This window comes from Xenia sp. Carnegie-2017, unplaced genomic scaffold, assembly GCF_021976095.1.
Source record: "Xenia sp. Carnegie-2017 unplaced genomic scaffold, XeniaSp_v1 HiC_scaffold_1, whole genome shotgun sequence".
Lineage (NCBI taxonomy): Eukaryota > Metazoa > Cnidaria > Anthozoa > Malacalcyonacea > Xeniidae > Xenia > Xenia sp. Carnegie-2017.
In genome coordinates, this window is record NW_025813402.1 from 6,791,136 (window position 1) to 6,813,049 (window position 21,914).

Here is a 21,914-nt window from a genome sequence, read left to right on the forward strand (position 1 = left end):
TACATTTAAAACTTAAGATCATTTTGCACGCGGGATTTTGTTTTATTTATATAGGGGAATTATACTTTATTTTTATTTATGCATGCAAAACAAAGCTTATTTTTTTCCACATAGTGAAATATTTGAGTTCGGATTCACTACGGTATAATAATGTTGATGCATGTACTGCATGAAAACATTTTCAATGTTTTTTTACCACATATATTTATTTCTTATTTTATCGCAATGTGTTATTAAATTATTTCAGCATATTTTTCTATTTGTTCATGTCATTAATAATAAGTGAGAGCAATCAACGCAAACAGACTTGTTCTTGCATGATTTTCAACCAGCTAAAAACATTCCTACTTTCTCTACTACTTCTTTTTAGTCTACTTATTAATTAGACTCGTTCAGATGGATACAGAGAAAAACACAAAATTTCAAACGTCTTTTTCCCAATTGATCCAACTTGTTGGTCACAAAATTTCCATGCTAAAGTGTTAACCAACAAGCGCGTCTTTTGAAGACATCGCAGTAGTTTGTCAAATACGCACCATAAGAAAACACTTATACTTACCAACACGTCAGCAACCTTTATGTAGAGTTTTGGAGAAAAATTATCTCATCCAAACTCCAACCATTTGTCTGTTGAATGAAACTCACATCGACATGACCAAAACGATTCAATAAGGAATCTTATTTTGTGCTAACTGAATCATGTCATACAGTTTGGTCCTGAAATAGACAACTAGTAATCACCAATCATGTATGTATCGTGTGTAACTACGAGTTTGAATATAAAACAAGAAAGGTGCAAAGACTTTGAAAGAAAATAATAAACATCGCTTATGCACTTCAGTCACGGTAAGTATAAAGTAAAGTTCCATTTCGAAAAAGTTTTTCAAAACTGACATTATAATGTGTGAAGTGTGACCAGAACCTATAACTTATAACACATACATATTAAAAAGCATCACTGTACTTGCCTCGGATTAAGATATGAATCACTTATGACTTTCAGCATGTAATTTGCCGCATCCCTCTCAGTTTGAAATGGAGAAAAACGAGCTCTAGTTAATACAAGAATAAGAGAATAAAATGAAGACTTTCGGATTTTTACTACTTTTTACAAAATAATGATCGAAATTTTGAGACAACAGAGTGATCAAAGGATCGTTATATATTGAAGATCATGCACCATGCAAAACTACATGTATGATTCACAAGACCATGTATGATTCGCACACACTATGTATGATCCACAAGGACTATGTATGATCCACACAGACCATGTATGATCCATGTATGATCCACAAGGACTATGTATGACCCACACAGACCATGTATGATCCACAAACACTAAGTCTGATCCACACAGACCACGTATGATGCACAAACACCATGTATTATCTACACAGCCATATGATATACAAACAATACGTATGATCCACACAGACCACGTATGATCCACACACACGATGTATGATCTCCACAAAGACCATGTATGATCCACAAACAATATGTACGATCGACACACACTATGCACGAGAAAAACCCAAGTCTAATTTTTAAATAACCAAATGAAAGGAATTTGCCTATGGTCAATACGAACAACAAAATTTTGCAACTTTTTTACATGCATGCTTTTAGTTCGCCGATTCTGTTCCAATAGCCATTTATGAGTTGCTCGACACGTAACATTTTACAAGCATAAAAAATAAAAACATCGACTCAATAATGCGGGCTCACCTTAATCTTTTTAATGTTTCTCCTCTAAAACAAGGTAGTCCTGTGTCGAGCATCAATGCAACTAAAGCACAAATTTCTTCCTGATAAGGCCTTCAATAGATATTGGAGATAAAACACGATAGTTATAATTTGCAAGGTAGAACAATAATGAACGTCACTCGAAAGTAATAAAGAAAATTTGATTACCTTACAGCAAGGTATGCTCTTACACAAAGTTCAGTAAACCATCTAGGAATAAAAGTTGCTGTGGTAAAAAGCTGATGACATGAGCCCGGTCAATCGATTAAAGTACTCTAATACTATACAAATTAGCTATTTTCTTTTTTGTCATTATATATTTCTGAAAAGCGAGAAAATAGAGAAACGCTCAATCGAATTGGCTTAGCTGGGTTTAAAATCATAAACTTAACCATGAAATTTTGTAGTCAATAACCTGAATGAATGGGATTCCACTGTTTTACCCATTATCATAGCCATTTCACGTGTAAGCTTCATGTCCGGTTCAAAGCCAAGATTTCCACCGGGAGATGACTCAAACATGAAGCCAAAATCTTAAAAAAATATCTGCCTTTTCATCTTTGTAGAGTCTTTAATAGCATAATATTATTAACAGAGATTTTATGAAAGAAGTCTTACTAATGGTGAGACCTTTGAAATATTTGAACTGATCAGAAAAGAACTATATTCCTTAATGGCTAGATAACAACATATTAAAACGTCAATGCAACTTTTAAGATGGTCATGAACGAAAAGAACGAATTTGTAATTAGCCGAGGTAAATAATATCACGAATATGTGCTTCTACCATCCATTTGCGTATTGATAGTCGCTATGTGTCGTAATACTAATCATGTCGTAATGAAATGATAAAATGGCGGAACTATTATCAATAGATTCACGGTGAACGCAAATCAAGGATATCCGTGCATACCATGAATAAGAAGAAAAGGTAGCATTCCTTATTTCATTCTTAGCTATGGGTGGCCCTGTGTATAATGAAAACTTTTCTCACCAATATGGATAACATGACCTTCATCATCAATCATAATATTTCCATTGTGACGATCTTTTATTTGAAGAAGAAAGCTCACTATTGAATAAGCAGCCATACTTTTTATGAAATTAGTGCGTGCCTAAAGCGAAGAAATTATTTTAACCTAAAAGCAACTACTCATGAACATATAATGCCTTTAAGGTAAAAAATGTCAATACAATGTAGCTTTAGAGAACACCATGTTAAGTTAAGTATTAACAATTAAAAATAAAATATAACGATTTACATCGGTCAAATGTTATCCACCTTTGCTTCTCTTCGACAGATAACATTGACCTCGGTCTGAATATCATGCACAACCTCATACGTGGATAACAACCTTATACGTGGATAACAAATACATTCTGTAAGCACTAAAGAAGAATTGAAAACCTTTTGAAATCTTTCCGTGTTTTCCTCGCCATACGTTTGGATAAAATACTCCAACAAATCAACTTCAGTCTGACGTCCAAGTTGGTCACGTGACTTAGCGTTAGGCACGCACTCTATTACACCACACTAAAGAAAATTCAATACGATTAAAATGTTGAGATGCAGATTGATTCAGGTCGATTTGCTCGACTTAAAATAATGCAAGTGGTTGCAAGTGGAAAGACCAGATTTAAATTACTCATGAGAGAGCTGAACCATGATGGAATGCAATCATTCTCGAATTGCTTTAAGTTCCAAAGTGATAGAAAATATGAGAAGTAACAGTTATATATAAACATACAAAAAAGTACCATAAACATAATGTAAAAATATCTTTATGAGCCAAAATGCACCATCAATGCGAGCAATTTTGCTATTTAACAGTTACAATAATATTACTACTCCTACTTTAAAATACTTACACCAGGCGCGGTCGCAATTACTCGATAAGGCATCAGAAATAGATCCAGACCTGCATCTTCAAATATCTTCTTAAATAATGAAATTACTTGAAGGGCCAACATATCCTGTTTACAAAGATAAAAGTTGAGTGACAGATCAAAGTGATCTTTATTAAACAATAAAATGCATCAATGCAACAGTAAGGATGTTTTTGTGCAGAATACCATCTCGGTTATAATAATTTCAAAGCTTTTCAAGGTTGACCAGATGTTTACAAAAAGACACACAATATAGTGATGAATGAAATTCGATTTTCATATTTACAATGCATTTTCGTGTATGGCGTCATATATTTAAGGAATTTGCCAATGTAGAGTATAATATACAGGAAGTATATACATATACCTGTCGAACATCGTCACCAACTTTAAATATGGCCCCTTGCCAAAATACTTTATTGTCACTTTGACGACTGACGGTTCGTGTAACACAAGCATGCTCAGCAGTGGGAATGTGACCACGCAAGGAGTTTGATTTTCCTGTTTTATAAAAAAATATGATATAATTGTTGTGAGTCAAGGGAAAGGTAATAAACAGAATGAGAGATACATGTACATACAAGGTGCGTAGAAACAGAATGACGAAATGCAAGCATGTGATTTTATATGGGAACAGCATCTCAACTTCCTGTTTTGCCAACAAGGTCATATAGTTGTTGTAAGATAATCTCAAATGTTACGTATAGATGCCTGGTCTTCTTTACGTTTTGCTGGCAGACAGATTAATCTCAAGGGAGGTTAACCATTGCTAATGGTTTTGTCTAAAAGATCACCACGACAGCAAAACGTAAACAAGGTAAGTCATCTATAAGATAGCGTGTACTGCATTTACTACCGGAACCTCGATAATCGGGGGGGGGGGATTTATATATATTCGTAGTCACAGCTCGTAAAAAGCAATTGCTTTTAAAAGAGAGTAATCAGGCTAAACAAGCATATGTGAATATTGCTCCCCCCCATTATCGAAGTTCTGACGTCCCTGGAAGGGGTGAAAAAAGGGCCAGAGGGAAAATAGAAGGGGGGAAAGATGTGAATAGCGTTGTGTATCATACGTTAGATGTATTAGACGAGTTGTAAGATAAAGTTCAAATCACTTTTGCTAATGGATATCATTTTATAAATATAACCAGTAAAAATTGAAATTGTGTTAAGACCGTCAAAATCAATCTGAATGAAAGCTCCATTTCCTTACCAACGTTCATGCGTTCCATTTCTTCAATGCCACATCTTTTTACTTTAAATTTTGCTAAAAATGGCGCTTTGGCTGCACTTTGCATGGGTGTCCCTGAAGTGTAGTCTATATCAAGTATCAGACACTCGGGATTACTTGGCAGATAAACGCCAGATTCAACCTTGATTTTTCTCAAAGCTTCCAAACATGCCTGTTTACGCTGTGGCTTAGGAATGGGCCTAAAGATTAGGTGGATAAAAAATGTTAAAAAGCGTTGATCAAAATACTTGATGTAAATAGCAAAACTTGTGACTATCCACGCCACAACTTTCACATTTATCTTTAAATTAGTTTTTGAAAGAACGAGTCATTGATACTACAATTGCATAAAAGCCTCAACTGGCAACATACACTTACTTTATTTCACCTGATATTCCAGTAACTTTGGCAAAAAAACGAAATTCACGTTCATAAAATTCCAAGGCACTTCCCGATAAACTCTCCTTGATCCTCGACATTATATCATCTAAACGATCAGCTACACCTGGATCTCTAATCTTTCCTTCTTCATCAGTGAAAATATTTGTCTTCATGTTCCAAAGCAACTGAAGAAAAGTATTCATGCAAAATGAATTATGTTTTATGTACGTAATTACAAAAGAAATGAAGAATAACCTTCCCCCAATTCAAGAAAATTTATTGATCTAGCCGTGAACAGCTATAAACATTGAATCTAGTCGTGATCAGGAAGGTACTGGGTTTAGTCATGAACAGCTATAGACATGTCTAGTCGTGATCAGGAAGGTACTGGGTCTAGTCATGAACAGCTATAGACATGTCTAGTCGTGATCAGAAAGGTACTGGGTCTAGTCATGAACAGCTAGATGCTGCATCTAATCGTTAATAACTAGGTATGAATAAAATCCAGGATTAGCTTTCAATTTCAAACTTTTGACAGATTTTCATGGATCTCAATCGTCCGAATTCTTTTCTTATTGTACTTTTAATGCCAGACAGAACACCTGGGTTTTACTATTGTTACATTTGCAACGATCATAAGGACAGACATAGATAGCATACTTGATGAGCAATAAGTTGCGACTTGCTAGCTGCCCACAGTATATACTGTGATACATAACCCAAATCATCATATCGCGTAGCCTGAACAAGCTGTGGGATATAGAATATGATCGAGTCAGGAGGGAACGATCGTAGTACACGAGTGGCATATTGAGCTGTCAGGGGATGTGCAGGGTATAGGCACGAGAAGTAACTCAATGCGGTGACTGGTGTAACAGGTGACCAACATAAAATGGCGGAGAGCTCTGGAATATTTTTTTTAATGTTTTCGAACGTAACTAGAAACTGAAAAGAGAAAAACAACAGAACAAATTATTAATGTTTACTCAATCCTTCTTTACTGTGGTTCCTTTTAAAAAACGTTATATGATTGACTATAACATAAAATATAAGATGAATTTTACATAACAACAATATATACGTACATTAACTGCTTCAGGAATGTGAATAACAGCTGAAGGATGTCGTTTCACCAAAGTTGCAACTTCTTTTTGTACTGTCGTATTCTCTTTGAATCTGGAAATTCATGCGCGCAAATGCATTAATTAATTTGCAAAGTTTCTCCTTTGACTGGGAGATTTTATCATTACCGGAAACAGAAAGGAAACGTTATTGGCGCCAAAAGCCATTTTAAAATGAAATTTTATAAATAATTTTATTTCAAACGCTTCAGTTGTGAAAGAACGTAAAATAATATTGATGTGGACTTTCACGAGTCATCGAAACGTTAAGGACATTTGTTAAAAGAATTTTATCTACACGATAGAAGTATAAAAACAACAGTTAGGTAACACACACACATTGCAGGACACATATACAAGTTGCATAATACAAACTTGTTAAACGAAATAAGTACATTACTAAGTAGCCAAAACACGTCACAATCATGGTTTTGATTGCAAGTTCATGACTAACTTAACTTTGAAAGAGAGGAAGCGAGAGAGATTAATTGTAAAAAAGCTCTGGCGAAGCTTACTTTGCAAATACAGTACTATATCTTACCTGGTACATAAATGCACAGCCAAAGATGGAGAAGTTTGCCAAGCAAGTCTGACAATATCTCGCCAGACCTTTTCATTAAACGTGGTTTGTGATGACCATTTCGTAAGCTGTTCCTCTCCAGGAAATGTTAGATTGGCATCAGCAGATGTATTATGCCAAGTCGACAAGAACTCAATCGCACGCTTTATTAACGCCAATATAAGACTGCGCCTGCGTATTAAGTTTTTCACGTGAGATTCGACGGTGTTAAGGCGCTGGTCAACTGACATTGCTTCAGTCGAATTTCGACTTGAGTATTTGTGTACTGACGACGTAGATACAGGAAGGGTGTTCATCCATTTTTGCTGTAACATAACCAACAAAGTAATGAATAGGTGACTTACGACTACATTAATTAATAGTTTAGGTAAAAAACATACAGAATATACGGCCATGTTATCGGATGACATTGACACTGATCGTTGTTTGGACTGGACGTTCAAAAGTGCCATCAACGATTTCTTCTCTTGAAATATGGCTAGCCAAAACTTTATCAACGTTGTGATGTCTGCACGAAGATCTGTACCACTTCGTTGAGGACACTCCAAAGCAACACTGATCATAAATAGTGAAGAATGAAAAATGGCGAATCCAGTTACTTGTTTAGGTGTCCCCGTATGGCGGTCAAACAATAAAATGAAAAAGATGGATGTAGTGGATTGTTTTCAAAGTTTGTTGGTTCACTTGGTTGTTTTGATGTTTACATGTTGGTTTTATGATTTCAATGTTTCAATGTAGGTTTCAATGTTTTAATGTAGATTTCAATGTTTTAACGTAGGTTTCAATGTTTTAATGTAGGTTTCAATGTTTTATAGTAGGTTTCAATGTTTTAATGTAGGTTTCAATTTAGGTTTCAATCTCGAAGTACTCGGTCCACCTTTTCTAGATCTATAATGTTCCACTGTCGAACAATAAAGAATAAGAAAATGTGCACCAAGTGCATTGTTGCGTTTGGTGGTAAAATAATAAGAAATGAGAAATAGAGGATCTAATGAACTGATATGTTTTAATTAGTAGCAGAGCAAGCCCGTTTTTACTCTTACAATGCAAATGTTTTCTTGGTCTATGAATGGATTTAATTTTCAAAAAAAATGAATAACAATTTTGAAGAAAAATTTGCATTGTATGAGTAAAAGATTGCACTATCGTTACTAGTTTCAATGCATTGCGCTCGAACAAAAAAGAAAAGACTCTTTCAGTCGAGGCATCTGATATTTGGTATCGCCATGCTAAGAACCATTAAAGGCATCCATACAATCTGATGAGTTAAGGATATACAAATCGTCAGGTTATTAATTTTGTCCTAAGTCAAATTTTTAAATTTTGAGATTTTTGCTTAAAACGACTATTTTGCCAAGTGGTGTATTCTGTATGTATTGCCGAAGTCAATTGACCAATCAAAAGTCCCTAAAATGACTTAAATAGAAAAGTTTGAAATGTGAAAAAGTGAAACCTCGTATTTATTTCCCTCCCAATCGTTATAATATTAAGTAGTAAAATAACATGATATCATACGACGACCCATAATTCCATTCTTCATTCCAACAACAGCATTAGCAAATACACAACAAAAATATCACAGATAAAATCACATGACAAAATTGATATCATCATACCAACCTGAAATAATCCAGAGCAGTGGTATAAATTCGTTCTCTTAGTATGTTCTTGATCGTCAAATTGGGTAAAATGTCGTCTTGCAGCATATTTATTCCCAATAAAAGTAGTTTGAAGCGAGCATTTAATGCACACGAATGACGAGAGAGTACATTTGCTTTTGTTACCAGCAATGGGAAGGAACGAAGCAGCAACATAAGGAAGACATTTATCTGTTTGAATGTAGAGAAAGAAACGAAATATCAAGAAACTTCAGAAATAGAAAGTTTCCACACATAGATGATGAATCGCCCAGAAATGTTTTCTGATTACAAAAATACTGCAAACATTGCTGTAAAACATCAACATCATGAGCAAACTCTCACCTGTAAGCACACAATGGTAAAAAGGCAAGAAACAATTCATTCATAAAGTGCCAACATCAGGGTCAGGGAACTAACTTTTTTAGATAGTTTAATTGATTTTAGGAACAATGGCAATATATTTAATAGAACTTTATCTTTACAGGCTTTTTGGAGCCAGAACTATACACCTATGCGCTATCTAAAATTTGTAGTGCGGTTTTTTTGGAAGCTTTACAATAACATCTTTATTCAGTATAATGAACGCTGTTCCTTAAATGCATGTTTTCTCCATTTTATCGTACATCGGCGCGAAGTCTAAGACCTAAAAGCCCGTTAAGATAAAACTTTCGTCGAATGAAAATGTTGTAAATGTTCTTAAATTTTGATTTAAAAAGTCATTTTCCAGAGTTTGATATAAGCACTTTAAGCAATCGTTATCCGTTCCTCAATCATTTTGTACCAAAATAAAATACCTTAAACGATATCATAATCTTCTTTAGTATACCCCCAAGAGTTTCTGGAAATTTTGAAAAAAACTTCACGCATATGATGTAAAGCGCTTACTTTATCCGAGTTAGAGTATTTGACGACTTCAAAGCGTTGAACGAGGAACTCTATCCATAATTCATGAGGAACTACGTTTGGTACATACAGTTCATCGTCAGCGTCATCACACCGTGAGAGGGGACTGGTACGACGTCTGTCAACACTAAATAGGCCTTTACGACAGTCAACAGTCCATTGCCACGCCGAAGATAGTTCACAAAGAAACTGCAAAGAAGAATTAGGACTTAAGAGGCGACATGACGAGTGGGCGGGTTATACAACTGGTTTGAAGCATTATTAACGGGCCAAACTAGTAAATGATACTTTTTTCAATTAGTCGCATAATAAAAATAGCTGAAGGGTCTTTTGATTTCTATTTGGTGAATATTCACTAACGATTTTTCATTAATCAATAAACTAAATATAAAATATACAGTTGATATTCCCTAAAATCTAGGATAGAAAAACGTTATAAATTTGTAAATTCTGTAGCAAAAACTTTACACCAGTCCATTTCTTGCATTTTTTAGACAAATCTGTATTCTCAAAGTTGAAAAACACAAAACGAATTCTGATACATTCTCCAAGCGCACAACAGCAAAAACTTTCTTAACTGCACATAACGACAAACAATAGCAACAAATATGTGTACCGGAAGTTCAATATCAGGTCTAGCGGCAGATATCCATTCCCAGCATACAACAGCACTTTCTAACGACAGACGTGTGAAAATTCGAGCAGGTGACCAACAGATGATTCGAAGAAGTTCACAATCAAGATCTGTAATACATGTAAAGTTGACATCAGTTTACCATCGCATGTTTACGACAATAAAAAAGGGCCACAATATAAGCATAGGAATAGTTTACCTTGTGTTTGAATGAGTAAAGCCGCTGCTCTAAATAGCACGGTCTCATACGATTTGTCATCCGCCACAATCTTCTGCAACTGAGCCACAATAGCAGCTGATAGCCTCGACGATGCTTCGTTTATGGAAGTGCCATTAAGGAGGTTTGCCATATCCAGCATGCCATTGATCTGCAGAGAAATATGGAGAATTGAGCAAAATATACGACTTTTTGTGCAAGTTACATATGGAGATCTTCTCAATCCATGTATTTGATCGTAAAGGAATGACAAATTATGGATGAGTAAAACTATATTACAGTATGTCATTCTCGGACGAATTTACATTTTAACTTTATTCAAAAGCAAGCATCAGAGAAACATCATAATGATATGAATATAAGGATTCATATTCTTAGGATATTTAGTTTTTACCTTTGAAAATATCTTAAAAGCAGTCAGTTTTTAAAATTTCATCCTCTAGACAACCAATAGCATTGTAATGTAATATAATATGAAACATACTCCGAATACAAATTTCATGTCTAACTCAGTATTTGAGAAATAAACAAGTCAATTTTTATTTTAACAGTAATACTTCGAATTTATTGCTAATTCATCATAAGACTCTATTTACAAGCTAACTGTGGCTCTACTATTTATGCGTTATTACTTCATTTCAACGGAAGTACGTAGAGCCCCAATTATGTTGTAAATAGAGTCTTATGATGAATTTGCAATAAATTCGTAGTATCGTTGAAATAAAAGTTGTCTTGTTTCTTTCTCAAATAATGAGTTAAACACGAACTTTTTGTTTGGAGTACATTTCATATTGTACAAGATAAAATTGTCGGCTAGTAATGGATACTGTTATGTAAGTGTTTCTATTTCATCATTGAGCTGCTATAATTTATATTGAAGACACTGCTACGTACAGTACAAAATCTCTACAAACCACTGTAAAGAGATTTTCCAATTCTATCAAAGTCTCCGTAACGTAACATACCTCACCAAGATATCTGCTTCTAATTGTGAGGTTTGCTGTAAACTGAGCGTTATCATCCGTCACACACGAAGGCAGTTTAGATTTCACGGCGGAGCTCGACATGGCTGTATTGTGGTTTAAAGATGGCATCGTAACAGAACTTTCGGTGACTAAAGCAATTCCAGTATGCTGCAGAACAGTGGTTTGCATATGCTCCACTTTCACCAGATATTCCTAAATTGAGTTATAAAATGAAAATATCGTAAAGAGATTTGCTCAGACCTCTTCACAAATTACTAATTAATCACGTCTCAGCATAGTGTGAATAACATATAGCCTGAAAACTACAGCTGATAAACGTACGGGTAGTACAAAACAAGTATACTAACGAACAATTAACACGGGAAACCTGATAAACAACTCAAATACTTATGTAATATTGTGAAGCAAGATTTGTCATACTTGCAAAAGTGATTTCGTAGTTAACGGTGCCCATTTTATGGCTTCTTTAAGGATGCCAGTACACCTGGCAGCAAAATCACTAACGGTCCTCTGTCGTCCCTCAGCAACATCTGATACAGTAAGAACATACGGGATATCACGAACATGCAGGTCAACACGTTGATGATTATCGTGCTAAAAAACAACAAAAAACACATTTTTGAAACGCACTGTAAGTAGGAAAAGGAAAAAAAACAACAGGAAAATGAAACTAAGAAATGAGAACGGACTCAATTTGGGAAAATAAGGGAGAGCGCTGTTAACCTAATATCGATATTCAATAAATATCATTAAATACTGTTTTTCACTAACATATACATTAATAGATGCAACCTTTGGGTCGAAGAAAAACTTATAATTATCTGTCAACCAGAGTTATCTACCATCAATAAACGCAACGAACTTGTGTTGCCTTGTCGTCATAGGAAGAAAACACTTTTACGTAATAATTAACTAATATACACACATGTACAATTTGTTGAATATCTATATTTCATAAATACATCAACGTACACAGAACAAAATACTCAGTACTTGCGGAATGTCAATATTTTTATAACCTATTCATGTCAGTTTCAATCAATAGTTTCTAAATTTACGTCATTAGTCTCAGTAGCCATTCGTGTACATGGATGTAAAAAAACCTTATACTTGACATATTAATAAAATAGTCATCGGAGGGCTATATCCAGCCTTATTTATACACAGCCGACCACTAAATGTATTTCGCTTTCACATACCTTAAGTTCCAAAGCTTGAGCAAGCACTTGCAAAATATCTAACATAGTGTGTAAAACGGTGCCATTCCACAGTAAATGAGGGAATCTAATTAAGAATAGATACACGAGCAATTTTATGACGATTCTATAGCATAAAACAGTAAGTTGTACTATACAATGCACGTTTAAGACTCTAGCACACACCTTTAGCTTGTTTAAGTGAAAAACATGACATACATACTTTTACCTTATAGAAATTTTATGAATTAATCTATTTTATCAAAATACTAAATAAGAAAGCTTTACAATGTCGGAGTAAAAGCACTTACTTATCAACAAGCAATGACAAATATTTATCAGCAATGCGTTGTATTCGAGACGATAAATGGTTGAATTTCACCAGGAAAAACTGCGCATGACTTTCGAGTTCCCTTTCTCGATCATCGGTTTTTGGCTTGTCACTAAGAGCACTTAAGAAAAGTTCAAAAACTCTATCTGCTATCACGGCTACACATTTCCACATTTCTATAAGCATATAATAAAAGGGACAATGAACAACTTTTCAATGGATAATGCTTCTTGGAACACAAGAAATACGCAAACACATATGAAAGTCTGGTGAGATTCTATAGACACCATATTTTACAGCATAGTACTGACAAATTTCTTAAATGCCACTTTTAAACAACAGAGTACTTTTAAAACTGCCGTTAAAAACCGAGGTAGGATTCAAAATATCTCGGAAGAAGATCCCCAGGAAAAACTCGGGTAAAGACCCTCAGGGAAAAGACCCCGGGAAAAACTCTCACGTAAAAACTTTCGGGGAGAGAGATCGCGGTAAAGACCCCAGGGATAGTGAAGAAATGATGAAATGTAGTTTGGAGAAATACATCAAGTCAAACAAAACATGATCTAAAATACGTATCCCCAAACCTGCTTTATCTTTCAGTAATGGTTTGTTTTCCAAATATGTGAAAACATTATTGAATGATCTCGTGTCATTAGCCACACGTAAAGACTCAAGCCTGTACACCGACAGCAGGTGAGTACATTGACCAAAATTTAACTTGTTCACTATTACTGAAATTTCATTGTATTGCCGACGACGTCAAGCACTGAAGTTCGAACATCGTTCACTTCGGACTGTGAAATGCACAAATGAGTAACGTGAGTAATTTAAAAACTAAAAACAGTAATGCTGTTGAATCAATCACGTGATTTACCGGATCCATTGCGTCACTTTTCAAAGCTCTGTTATACAATAATTCCGATCTCAAATGCTCTTCACCCAGTAAAAGTGGAGATCTGTCAGCCACCTGACAGACGCCAGTGTACCAGTGAATTGGCCAAGAGCTAGAGCCTTGGACTCCAAAGCCAAACACAACGCAGTAGAGCCAAAAATCGCGGAAAAGTTTATGAAGACGTGGTTTGGGATCTGTGATTGGTGGAAGACGAGACACTGTAGTCGCGATTGCGGGAATCAAGACACCAAGATTTCCTGCGCTTGATGAGGCCTATAAAATAAAAAATATACACATTAAAAAAGTGCTTGTCATTAAAATAGGCCTTATTGCAGTCATTAGTAATGACTTCAATCAGTGGCGGACACTTTATGAAATATTAGTAGGGGGACGGGGGTTAGCTCGTCCTCAAGGTATGAGATTTCTCGTGAGATTCCATGTATAATTTCTACGTACATATAATCCTACACACACAAAGTTTGATACGTCTGTTGGTACGTACGTGTACAGTACAGAAATCTATCAAATAGTTATTTTTCAACTTCACAGTTATGTTATATAGGTTTGATTTGAGTGATTTTGGGAAAGATTCTAAGCCTTTCATAAGTATGGGGGGCTCATAGCTAGAACTCAATGCTTGCAAAAGTTGAAATCTTAAGGGTGTAAATAAACGTATTCTAACACGTATTTAGTCGGTGAGTTCACTGCAAATGGTAAGATCCTTCATAAAAATAACTTCAATAAAACAGAATTAAACAATCAAAATAAGAAGATGGTATGATAACATAACATAATTCTAAATACTAAGACCAGCCGACAATTTGAAGAAATATAGTATAAAGCAAATTCCGAAAAAGCAAGACATCTTGAGATTGCAAAATATGCATCAAAACAAGACGAGAAGTGAACTGTAAATTTTCGACTTTATTTCAAAGTCATCCTCAGACAGAAGTCATACGGAATTTGCTTTATACTATATAATTCTAAATACCCTACGACGTCGACAGAAATATTTAAGTACGATTTAGAAAGTTCGTTAAACATTCTTTTGATAAAAGAAAAATTCAGACTTGAGAATTTCTTTTACCTTAAGAAAGGAAGCCTTCTGTGTGGCTCGTCGACTTTCCAATCCCATCTGAACAAAGAGCTCCAGAAGACTGACCAGAAGATCTTGTAACAAATCTTGTCTTTGCAAACGAGCTGCAATCTCTTCCAGGGCATTAATAACAGAGTTTTGAGCAATGTCTATGAAAATAGAATTCAATTTAATCAAGAATATATAAAATTAAATGCAATCAAAAAGAACACATCTACCTCACTCTATCATCCCACAACTCTCGACTCTACACTCTTACTATTTACGGTTTCTAAAGTTTATCATAAAACCAAAGCTTAAAAACTCCAAATAAATCTATACCAACCCACCCTACCCTCTATACTATAATTCAAAGTTTATCATATAACTAGGCTTTAAACCCCGAACATATCTCGAGCAGGTAGAAACCCTCGACCTTCGATCTCGGGCTAGCACTGATCAGCTTTCGAGTTCTCCCAAAGATCTCAGCAGTTTGCAAGTAAGCCCGTGCAAATATAGTATATATATCTCTTATTTCTTAACTAAAGAATGCGGAGGAAACGGTTCATAAGGCAAACCGTGAGGTTTTAATGCACCCAAAAGCTTACCAACCTGAATGCTTCAGTTTTCTCATCCTTTGAAGACGGTCCACTGGAATAAGCTGATGTCCCAGAGCTTGTAACAATTTTGATGAACATGTCCAGTATATTTTTATACACTTCATCCTGTTAAATATGTAAAAACAACAAAAACTTTATCAGTGTCTGTTGTGTTCCATTGCAAGTACTTTGTAGGCAATTTAATCTTAAATGAAAACATCAAACTCAAGCAGATCGTAATGTAGATATCTATGTCGGTGAGTGACGTAACAAAGTCAATAATTCGGGGAGGGGGCACATATTTATAAATTCATGTTCTGCCGTATTGAGATCTTTTGAAATCCATTTTTTTCAAGGATTAAAACATGCATATATGTATGAATATGTGCCCACCCAATTAACAAGTTTTCTACGACATTGATATAAGTTACTAAGCCCAAATTCACAATGTTATTACGCTCAAAGTGCAAAAGAACCATTTCCAATTTTACACATGGATATCTCACTTGTGTTCCAAGTTGCTCACATACATCCTATAATCATACACAGCGCACCTTCTCGATTAAAGCAATATTCATCAACTGCTCGACGATCACAAAATCCAACGATGATGGTGGCGAACCAAATTTTTGCAAGAGTCCATCTCTGACTTTCTCGAGGATACCAGGATAATCTTTAAGATGAAGACCAACAGCACCAACAATTTTGATGACGTTCGAATGTTTCAGTTCTTTGATTTGATCATCGGTACTTGTCGTGTAAAGACGATTGAGAACTAAACCCACGAATTCCTCGGTGAATTTTGGGTCAGTTCTTACGATTACACCGAGAACTCTAAAATGAATTATAACAAGGACTGTAATACATATAAATCATACAGCTTACATAAAAAACTCCGAAAAAACTACCAATAATAAAAATCACTTCAAACACAATTAATACAATTGGATTGTTTTCTACAAAGTTCACTTTGTCTGTTCAGTAAAATCCATTCTCGCTATGATAACTACCATTGGAATACATTTTTCTTTCTTCTTGAACAATTTACATGGCTTTTAAAAATTTTAATTTCACTTTGTAAACAAATACATTGAAAATAATAATACTTTCGCACCACGGTCAAGACATCGTAAAAAACTGCTCGCTAAAAAACATCACTTGGTATTTTATAAATTAAAAAATAAATTATATTTCTATGGGAGATTAAGAAACCGAATGATCAATTCATCCTCACTTGCAAATATTAGCCAGGGTAGTTTCCTGAACATGTTTGAATCCCATTTTTTCAACTGGTTCTTCAACAACTGCTTTAGGTTGGACAGCAGTAACGGTACCGGAAGTAGTGTCTGAAACGGTCACCATAGGCGATTTTGATTTACGTTTTGGTTGGTATAACTTCAAAAGGAGGAGAGAAGGAGCGAGAAAGAAATGACGGTAGCAATCCAATGCAACACTATACAAAAAATAGGCACGCACCACGTACATGAGGAAGTAAAATAACGAACATCGTTCAAATAATATAATATATTTAATGCAAGGTATTGTAAAATAATCTAAACAAAACCCAAAACAAAACCCAAGAACAACACTTACAATGTTTTTTGTGACAACATCGGATTGAATTGTAATTGTATTTATCATAATGTATTCTGACATAGCCTTGGACCGTCATTAGTTAATTAGCGGAATGATGCAGATTCTCGTTTTGTCAGTAGTTTAACATGTCAGCCATTGCAAAACTGGATACTGTAGTAACTTTTTTACATTATTTATAAGCTCTGGACTGAGTGTGCACTTAAAAATAAATGAAAGATTGTATCGAGTAGTAGAATTTGTTTTTCATCGATGACCTAAAAAGTTGCTTGCAAGAAAGACTGATGCAGTTATCACACCGTTAAAATCAAGAATAAATAAATTTAATGGACCATATCTTTCCCATCATAAGCTAACTTTTGATATAAATTGAGGGAAGAATGGAAATGGAAAGAGCACCATTTTAACATCAGCGTCATTGTACGTTGTTACCGAATAGTTGTACTGTATAAAATTTGTAAAATACATTGTCATACACGACAAGATTGACAAATTTTGTATTACACAAGAAAATTGAAAAGGTAATGATCATATTCTCAAACAAATTTTCCATTTCTTCTCTGATTATTTATCCCTTTTAAAATTATCTGGGCGATGAGACCTGAAATAGCGTAACATGACAAGAGGAGACGAAAGGTGACGATTAGAGATGAGAGACGACCGAGTATTAATGTATGATTGCACTATCCATGACATAAAACATCGTTAGTTCCACAGACAAGGGTGCAAAAATAATTTTTACTTGTTAAACATTGTTCATGAAACATCATACTGACTTATGTTCAACGCCAGCTTCGCCGCTTTTCTAGTGTTTTCCGCATTTTTTATTTAAAAACGTATGCATATCGTTTTTTAAATCTCTGGCAAACATCGCTATTTTTGACTTTTTCAAAGACCGACTTTTAATGGCGTCAATCAATAATTGTAGAAACTATTATTTGTAGATATGACATCTTACCTACAGACATCGACATTGTTTACATAGAGAATAATAATAATTGTTATCATTTAGCAATAAAACTGTGTAATGGCATTAATACCTCGCACGATTTTTAAACTTGCACGCCAATTTTCCAATGCTGTTCAAACAGCTAACAATCAAACTAGGGTCCGTCTGAAGAAGACCAAACGATGTGTTGGAATTAAGATAATCCACAAGAGGTTCCATAAGTTCGTCAAAATCTAGGATGCATGAAAATACTTTGCTAGCAAATTTTATGCAAGCATGCGTGTTTGTTCCCTTTTTTGCTGTTTGTAACATGCATGTTCTTTCTTGCGTGTTTAACGTGTGTGTTCCAATCACCGTTTGCTACGTCATGAGCAAGCCAATTTCAAGCAAGATAAAGCTTAATAACGTAACTTAATGATGGCGTCTTCAAGTTCAAATGTAGAAATAACGAATAAAGAGGAAATTCTCCCTTTCCTTACCAGAATCATCGCCGGCTGACCACACCAAAAGATCAACACACGAAGACAGGATATGAAATCTACATTGTAAATCATGCCTTGAGTGTTTGCTTTTCTGAATAGCACCCCTCTCTTTGATGAAAAGTTTCTTGATGAAGTGTTGTATGCGTTGTGTTGTCTCTTCAGGTAAATCTGAAGGGTAAAATGTATAATCTCATACGGTTAGCATGCCTTAGGTCAATGTTATGCACATGGTTATTATGTCGAAGGTCAATCTCATATGGTTAATATGTCAAAGGTAAACTAAATATGGTTAATATGCCAAAGGTCAATCTCATATGGTTAATATGCCGGAGATCAATTTCATATCGTTAAAATGTTGACGGTCAAATTAAAAATGTTTAATATGTTGAACTCAAATGTAAATCGAATGCAGTTAACAAGTAGAAGATCAGTGTGTTCATCTTAAAAGTCTAAAGCTACACGCTTGTATTAAAAGATTCTACAATTTGAATATGGGTAAGTCAAGATAAACTACACTTGACGACTTTAATCAAGGGGCTAAATGAAGACGTTTCATGCCTGCTGTACAATAAATTAGAATGCTTGATACTTCTACTGAAAATAATTTTAATTGGAAATTACTAAGTCATCAAATAACATCAAATAAAACTTTCGTTTTGAAAAATGAACAGAATATAAAAATACCCTGATTTCAACTTGTAAGTAGTAAAACTCAAGTCAGACAACAGTTCCATTATCGTAATAACGTACGTACCATTTCCGTTAACGCAAATATCCTTTAACATTGTCACCAAGGCATCCTTAATAACTTTTGGATAGTGATGATAAGGAAATTTTTCTGGCAGATTGTCAATCTGAAAGTAGAAATAGAAATAAGATCATATGGGTTAATCAACACGTTTGAAACCAGCTCTAATGAGACAGACCATCAAACTATTTGTATAGTGAACGATTTGAGCCCGGAAGTATATTTTGTAACATGTTTGAAAGACATAGATTGTCTTTCAAACATGTTACAAAACACCAACAATCTCTCTCATGTCCACGTCAGTGGAGTCATGAGAGAGATTGTTGGTGTTGGTATTGACTGACGTTTCGACACCATTAGAGTCAGTTATCTTCACAGTGAAAAACAGACAGAACATAGAACATAATGATTTCCCCAGTAATATTGTCGAAACGTCAGCCAAAACCAAAAAGAACAGTTCTTCCCAGGACTGCATTAACCTGGACGATCTACATCAATAAACATGTAACTTATCAATGATAAATGATGTGTTCTGATAGTTTCGATAGTTCTATGTTATGTGCACATTGTAACTTTGTACACAACTATCAAGTTGCAATATCCCAAGGTCATGTCAAAAAATGTACCTGATTTAACTCAGCGAGGATTTTATCCAGTTCAACAAGACTGACTGATAAAAGCAGTTTTTCGATGTCTTTGAATATCGTCTCCAGTTGACTTGGTGACACAATTGTGAAAAATACATTATTCGCTGTTTCAGAAACTCCATCATTTTCATCGCCAGTTAATTTTGCATCTTTTGCCCAATCAATTTTTGAATGCAAGATATTTTTTTTGTATTGCTTGTGACATAGAAGTTGAGAGTTGGAAAGTACTATGTTTGTTGCATTTGAAGATATGGCTTGACATACGCCAAGAAGAATTGGAATTGCAGCCTTGCAAATATGTGCTAGAATTTAAACATGAACAAATTACAGACTGTGTTCTAAGGAGAGCACATATATAAAAATGAATGATTGGACTATACTCCAGAAATGAAAAAAGCACAACGCATCGACTAAGTATGTGAGTAAATGCCCAAAGATAAAGTATGAAATGTCACAGTACGAGATGATGAATGGATCTCTTTATGACATTTTACAATTAATACGGCAATTTTTTAACAAATCAGCAGATGGCCAATTCTACAATTCTACAATTTCATTAGCTATAACAGGGGAAAAGTTTTTTTTAACATTAGCCAATTTTCACTACTAACAATAATCTATAGGAATTTCCCAGAATAAAACGAATAAAAAATTTTTGATTATTTTGTTTGTCGCCATTGTTAAATCTGACTACTCAATTCAAGATGACGGTTGCCTTTGGCAAAAATGAAATAAAAACGTTAATGTTTAGGTCAAATGTGATGAAAAAATATTTTCCAAAAGTGTGAAGATGTCAATCATTCAGAGACCTTAGGTTCTTTTTGAGAACTCAAGAAAATGTATTTCAAACGATTTGTTTTTTACTGATGAAAACTACAGAAGTGAAAGACAACTGTATGAAAATGGTGAGAAAATAAAGCTTCGTTTCAGGTCTAGGAAGTTATAAATTTTCTTTAACATTGCTTTCTTGGTCTTTATAAGGAACTATTGGACCACTTTTTTGGTCGATAATTTCTCCATAATGACCCAGTGATTGCTTAATAAGAGCTTATTCATTTACTATGCAGGTGGTTGAAAATGATCATATTCATACCTTTTTCAACATCTGTTTTGTCTTCAATATCACAACATGTTTGAATAAGCTCTTTGAATAAATGTATAAGTGCCAATATAATATCATTGGATCCATTTGGGCCTTCCAAACTTGCTATCTTCAGAAGTAGCAATACAAAATGATAGGAGAATTCTTCAGCAAGACAACCTTTAGAAATTCTTCCCAATTCACTTGCTTCATTAAACTTTATTGAAGGTAAAGACTTCAAAAGATTTAAGAGTAAAGGTAGTATCCTATCTTTATGTTGAAGTTTTGATTCAATAAGAAATATTTGAACAGCCAGAACTGCATCCAATTGTCGCTTTTCAAGTATGACAGTCGTTGATGATGCATTTGCTGACACTTTAGGATAAAGACGTGCCAATTTTCTGACCTATTATCCAATACGTAAAAATTATTGCTAAGAGAAACATTAGGAAAATAGTAATATATTAATTTCTCACCAAGCTCATGCTGAGTTAAGTCAAATTGTAAACAGTCAAACAAGGTAGTGAACTGGAAAGAGAACGCCACAACGGTGATTTTGGTGTTTTTATGTTGAAGGGAAAAACTTTGACGGGATTTAACTCACAGACACGAAATTCAAATGATTCAATTCACATTTAAAATAATCAGAACAAGAAGACTTTAGAATAAGCAAAATTCCGAACAATCAGAAGAATGATGTCCACGAATGTCAAATGTCATTTTCCGGAATTTGTTTTATTTTATTTTTGTACATACAGTGAGAGTCACAAATAACACAATTTGAGCGTTACATGTGTATTCTAAAATACAGTTAGAATGTTCAATTATAAAACAAACCTTCTCCCAAGGCACAGGGTTTAGACCTCCGAGAGACCTTGCCAAACAACCAAGACTAGATGTGGTTGGTAAACATAAGAATTCTGCCATGTTGATTGAATGTGCAATGTAAAAAAGATTTGAGTCAGCGGTTATAAACAGAGAGGGAAAGAGAG

General features: G+C 34.6%; 1 protein-coding gene across 1 annotated transcript; it reads right to left on the reverse strand.

Moving 5' to 3' along the window:
• Positions 1 to 21: 21 nt before the first annotated feature.
• Positions 22 to 21,858, reverse strand: LOC124437844 (phosphatidylinositol 4-kinase alpha-like). The gene is given in 37 exon segments (XM_046987778.1): positions 22 to 717; positions 969 to 1,052; positions 1,732 to 1,821; positions 1,918 to 1,959; positions 2,165 to 2,282; positions 2,744 to 2,864; positions 3,158 to 3,283; positions 3,619 to 3,723; positions 4,004 to 4,137; positions 4,850 to 5,067; positions 5,246 to 5,433; positions 5,909 to 6,193; positions 6,334 to 6,424; positions 6,911 to 7,254; positions 7,330 to 7,504; positions 8,570 to 8,778; positions 9,475 to 9,681; positions 10,109 to 10,236; positions 10,326 to 10,494; positions 11,309 to 11,521; positions 11,750 to 11,923; positions 12,529 to 12,613; positions 12,837 to 13,032; positions 13,441 to 13,602; positions 13,605 to 13,650; positions 13,731 to 14,021; positions 14,836 to 14,979; positions 14,981 to 14,993; positions 15,436 to 15,548; positions 15,977 to 16,256; positions 16,657 to 16,875; positions 18,056 to 18,197; positions 18,444 to 18,614; positions 19,201 to 19,300; positions 19,821 to 20,143; positions 20,935 to 21,328; positions 21,760 to 21,858. Coding segments are annotated over 37 exon segments (6,042 nt in total). The 5' UTR covers positions 21,850 to 21,858; the 3' UTR covers positions 22 to 665.
• Positions 21,859 to 21,914: the final 56 nt, after the last annotated feature.